Raw genomic sequence first — 6,000 nt, forward strand, 5'->3', positions numbered from 1 at the left:
TCGAGAAGGTACCTTAAAGACAAATGTTACTGACTATTGGATAGTTGTATTAAATAAGTTATTGTAACTGGGTGAGTCTACCTTAACTAAGTATTGGGTAAACAAAGCTGTTGATAGCTGATTCTTCAGTAATTTTGGGTGGTTTAAAAGCTAATAATGAAGTGAAAGTTTTTACTATTGTGTGAATACAGAATGTTTCATGATTAGTTTGTGCTTTAAGCAGAGATGCCAACCATTACAATTTGAGCATAATCATTACGATTTTGGTGCATACATTACGACTATATGCTCATACAGACAAATATTACGACTTGTTGCAACTCCCAAATGATTATATGTTACATAGCCCTATACAATAAAGTGATAAATTGTTCCCCTAGGGCTTGAAAGGGTGAAAAGAAAATTTCTAGTGAGATACAAATAAGCTTTGATGACAAATAAAAGACATAGCCCAAATGATTACTTGTGATAATCATGTTTGTGTTTGAAATAATAAAAATATATTTGTATCTCTGACATCTATCTACCAATAGTTTTGAGTGTGGTGCTTCTCCATACTGGGTGCGTGGAGGAATCCATAGTTACGCCATCAGTGCTTGTCAGCCAATCAGCCGATAGATGAGTATTTCTTGTTTTCTAAGCAGCATAGAAACACCAATGAGATCGTTCACAAGATGGAAAAAAGAGGCCTTGTTCAGCAGATTGTCTTGTTTCTGGCAAATCTAAAAGGACTAAAACTGTGAATAAAAAATTTAGGAAAGAGTATAGTGCAAAATATCCGGTCATTGCATCAAACGTCGGTGACAGTCATGCGTTTTGTACAGTTTGTCACATCGATTTTTTCTGTGGCGCATGGCAGGATAAATGATTGTTCCAGACATACAAAATCGGCATCTCACCAACAAAAGACTGAGACGAAGACAAAAATGATGCAGATAATGACAGTTATGAATAAGAATTCAGAATATGAAAAATAATTTCAAAATAATTTTTTTAAATTTATTTATTAAATACACAAAACACAGTCATAAATGAGCAATCTATAGCAGTAATAAATAATAGTTTTAATAATAATAATATAATAATAAACAGCTTAGAGACATTGGTCAGCCTTAGTAGCTGCAAATGATAAAGGGCTCTGTCTACAATCATTATGCTCAGTTATTTGAAATAGTTGGCATCTCTGCCCTAAGTACTGTAATATTTAACTGCTGTTATAATTGTTCTGTTTTTGTTATCAAATCACAGTTTTTTTGAGTAAACAATGTACAATTAGTAATAGCTGAACACTTTGGGAACTGGGTTTTTATCATGTAAAGTTAAATCTGAAATAAAATTCCAAAACTGTTCAGTCCTCAGAGTTGTTACCTGAGAATATCTTGTAGGAAAGGAAATATTTCAGAATATCTTGTGTCTGTATAAAGATGGTTACTTATCTCTCCTGTTTTCTTCACAGCATTCGTTTATTGCTACTGCTCTTGACAAAAAACCTCTGATTGAACTCATCAGTGAATACAAGGCTGAGGTGTTTGAAGAAGTCACAGAAGAGTCAGATGATATAAATGATGTGAGTCTGTTAAGTGAAATATATCTAAAATTACTATATGTATGTATTTCTTGTGTGTTTTACATGGCTTTTAAGTTATTTTTAACAAGCCTCACTGTACTTAATCTTATTTGTTTCATAGGTTATCATTTGGTTTTCTAAAGAGTAATGAAGTGAAACTGCGAGTTTGCTTGGGAATGTAAATTTTTATTGTAAAACTGCTTTGAAATTGTGCTTATTGTTCTTTGGGAGGATTATATAGCTTTACACAAATTGCTATTAGATTTCAAAAGAGAAAAATATGCCTTGTGCCATTTTGTTTTACTAGTATATTGTCCTTTGTGTAATTTATATTCATATTTAGCACTTAATCCTTACTGACTGAGTGGGAAACAGAGTATCAAGTAAGATAAGCATAAAACAATACTGGATGTTTTAAGTAGTTGGATGTTTGACTCTTCTGGATTATAAAACTGACAAACCATTTCTTCTTCGTCAGCTGTGTTAAAGCATGATTGGTTTTTTAGAGGTTTACATATAACTACCGAGAGAGAGTTTTGTCAGTCTTTTCATTATATGTTACATTATTATGTACATTAACAGAAGAAATGTTAGAAAATGTATTTTGTAAATAAAAACAATTGAAAAAGTCAAGTTTTAAATTATACTTCAGTCTTAAGTAGTGAAAGAAAATGGTTGTCATCTTTAAGTTGTATAATTTGTTTAGAAATGTCTTGAATATCTTCAGTCCAGATGTATAATTGTGTTTCAGAATTTTGTGATAAATTTATTTATTTAGAAAGCTACAACATCGCTAATACACCTGTTTTTATTTAACATATTTTAAACTGATATTGTTCAAAGCTTTTGTAATAGTAAATTGTTTTTAGTGTATTAAATGATAAGTTAATATAGTTTTATCCCAGGCTACAGATACATGAGACAAATGAATCTTTCAGCAAAGGTTAAATAGCTACTGTATTTAAGTTATTGTAATACCCATACACTGGATGACTACTTCTGTCATTTTTAGAATTTGTAAATCACACAGTGTCTTATAGTAAAATAAAGTGAGAGAACAGATGCAACTGTCTATTGTTTTAATATTGTATTTCATTTAACAAAGTTACAATATAATATAACATTGAAAAAAAACAAGTGTTCATGTTTTCACAAATTCTGCTTGCAGATAATGGTTAAATTAAATTTTGAATTATTTAAAACTGAATGGTTGATAGCATTAAAATGATAATACTTAAATACAAAACAAGTGGAACTGTCAAAATGTGCATGTAAATCATCTTTGTCCACAAACCACCCCTCAGTAGCATGGCAGTAACTTTGAGGGCTTCTAATGCTAAAACAGATTTTGATATTCGTGATGGGTATAGCACAGTAGTTTGCTGTATAACTTTGTTTAATTAAAAACAAATGAATTCAAAAACAAAATTCCTACCTAAGTAACCAAATTTGTATTTTCATGTTGTCAGAAAGTTTTTAATATTTAGAAGCAAGTCTTGCTACCATATTTTTGAGAACATGAATCTTTACTTCAATATGAAATTGAACTTTGTAATATTTTCAGTTACTGACAAGTAAACTAAACGTTTTTATAAATTTTAACATTTTACATATTCTTACATTTTTTATACATTTCTCATTGAGCTAACTTTAAGTGACCAGTGAACATTTTTCCATGGTTCTGATTTTGTACTTGGTTCTTCTTGGCTCAGCATAGTATATAAACATAAATCCACAATTTTCAAAATACATGGTTTATTAAGAATATGTAGGTCATAATTTAGTCATTTAATAAGCTCTGAAATGCGAACAGTGGTAATTAACTGGTATTTCCAATCCAATTGAATTTGAAAACCATTGATAAAGAGAAGACAAACTATATATTCATGTGATACTTAGCTAATTAATAATTTAGAATTTTAATTAAATATTTTAACATTGAAGTAACTGAGTGTAACATTATGTTAACGTACAAAGATATTTTAATGTAATTTTATAAATATTTTAGATGTAAGTTTGATATGTTGTGGAGAAATGAAATACTGTTGATTAAATGAAAATATGTATTATCAAGTTAGTGTGGTGTGAGCATGAATACATATTTTATATTTCATTGGTAGAGGGGAGAGATCTAATACTTTAACATATAAACTTAGCAGTACAAGTTGTCAAATAAATTGTAGAGTTACATTTGGTTTTGAAGACATTTCATCTTGCTTTCCATATTGTCTTACTGGTTATGTTTTAACTTGTTTGATATTTACTAATGTATTTCACTCTAATAGTTCATCGTATATTTTGAATTAACCATTTAGTCTTCCTGGAACTTTCTTTCCTGTCTTTTCTGTTGTTTGTACCTTTAAACTTAACTAGCCCTAAGCTATACATGTTTAACAGTAACTAAGTGTAGTTCTTTCTTCAGTTGTTACTAACTTCTAGTTGCAATAACTTCTCTCCACTAACTTCACTTCACCTATGTTGAATCTGTTTCATGCTGAACTTGTCAGCTTAGGCTGAAGAAGGTGGCATATAAGAAACTTCTGCAAGGCTCCCCTGTTAAGTCTGGGTGTAGTGGTAGAATAAGCCACCAGAACAGAAAGTACCTGCAGGTGTGTATGGTACTAGATGTAGATCATATGGGAAATGAAATTCTGTTTTTTTCGCTCTCAAATGATTTAAGGGTGCTGTAGCATGAGGAGCTGCTTTTCTTTGTGAATGTTGTATAAATAGACAAACAAACTGTGTGTAGGTATTTGTTGTAAACACTTGTCATTCATTTTGTTACTCCTTGTTCATGTGTAAGATTTTGTTACTCCTTGTTCATGTATAAGATTTTGTTACTCCTTGTTCATGTATAAGATTTTGTTACTCCTTGTTCATGTATAAGATTTTGTTACTCCTTGTTCATGTGTAAGATTTTGTTACTCCTTGTTCATGTGTAAGATCACGTGGTTGAAAATTTCAATTTAAACTAAATTTGAAGTTTTTATTTAAACACATTTTTCAAAGCAGAACCAATGATAATTCTCAGATAGCAGGTAGACATCTGTGCTTCTAACGACAATGATAATTCTTAGATAGCAGGTAGACATCTGTGCTTCTAACGACAATGATAATTCTCAGATAGCAGGTAGACATCTGTGCTTCTAACGACAATGATAATTCTCAGATAGCAGGTAGACATCTGTGCTTCTAACGACAATGATAATTCTCAGATAGCAGGTAGACATCTGTGCTTCTAACGACAATGATAATTCTCAGATAGCAGGTAGACATCTGTGCTTCTAACGACAATGATAATTCTCAGATAGCAGGTAGACATCTGTGCTTCTATCGACAATGATAATTCTCAGATAGCAGGTAGACATCTGTGCTTCTAACAATATTAAGTATTAAATAATATGATTTTTAATTGAATAAATGCTGAAAACCAGACAACCCATCTAAACTTGTTTTATCCTTAGCAAGCTATATTTTCAATGATGTTATTAGCATCAGTTTTTGTATACTAGGTTTTCCATGACATTTTCTTCTCTGTGTTATGATGTGGTCAAGAAATAGATTCAGCCATTCTGGATAGTAGTTTTAATGACATACATATCAGTTAAAAACAAGCTCTCATTAAATTACAGAAGTGTAGATTTCTGATCTTGTGATTTATGATACTGAATTTTTATTTATGAATATTAAGAGGATGGAGAGGAGTGTAACCTGCACATTCTAGAAAACAAAGTGTGATATGTAAATATTTTGGAATATTTTTTGCTCCTTTCTAACAGTTTTTTTTGCTTCTCTGCATGCACTTTCTTCACTTATCACAGCTTTAAAACTTGGTTGCATGTACGGTTGATTTGTATATGAATTTATGAATTGTTCATAGTTTTGGGTGAAGCATGAGGAGTTATTTTGTAAAACTTTCTTGTATATATATATATATTGGAAGTAACTATATATATCAAGCTTTAAATTTTTAGTACTTTTTAAATTTATTAGGTATCTTCAAGGGCTAGTCTATTTAGAGAATCTCAGATTAGTGTAGAGAGTGAAGCCAGTGAATTAATACCTACAGTTGCAGAGAGTGAGGAGGAATCGAGAGAGACAACATTTTTACAGACAAGTGAGTTGGTTTCAGGTTTAAACATTGTGTAAATATGAATTACTGGTTTTTCAAAAATGTAACAAATTGTATACACCAACATTTAAAAGTGAAAGACTGCAGTAATGTGATCAAGAACTCAAAAAGCATCTGAACTCCTGTCTGGCTATTTAAATATATCACTTTTTGTTTTCTGATAAGCCTAATAGTGTTTCTATGCTTTTGATCATTAGAGAAATATTACATTTACATCAACAATAAAGAACTGTGAGCCTTTTAAAACAGTTTTAGCTTTGTGTTACAAACCAAGGTTTTTAAAGTAATATAAGATTTATAC

At 30.6% G+C, this 6,000-nt stretch overlaps 1 protein-coding gene across 1 annotated transcript in view; it reads left to right on the forward strand.

Moving 5' to 3' along the window:
• Positions 1-5,716, forward strand: part of LOC143224053 (serine/threonine-protein kinase 10-like) — a 29,898-nt gene extending 24,182 nt beyond the window's left edge. The window contains 2 exon segments of the mRNA XM_076452515.1: positions 1,457-1,567; positions 5,561-5,716. Of these exon segments, the coding sequence (XP_076308630.1) occupies positions 1,457-1,567; positions 5,561-5,716 (267 nt within the window).
• The last annotated feature ends 284 nt before the right edge of the window (positions 5,717-6,000 follow it).

The sequence above is a fragment of the Tachypleus tridentatus genome, chromosome 8 (assembly GCF_004210375.1).
Source record: "Tachypleus tridentatus isolate NWPU-2018 chromosome 8, ASM421037v1, whole genome shotgun sequence".
Taxonomy (NCBI): domain Eukaryota; kingdom Metazoa; phylum Arthropoda; class Merostomata; order Xiphosura; family Limulidae; genus Tachypleus; species Tachypleus tridentatus.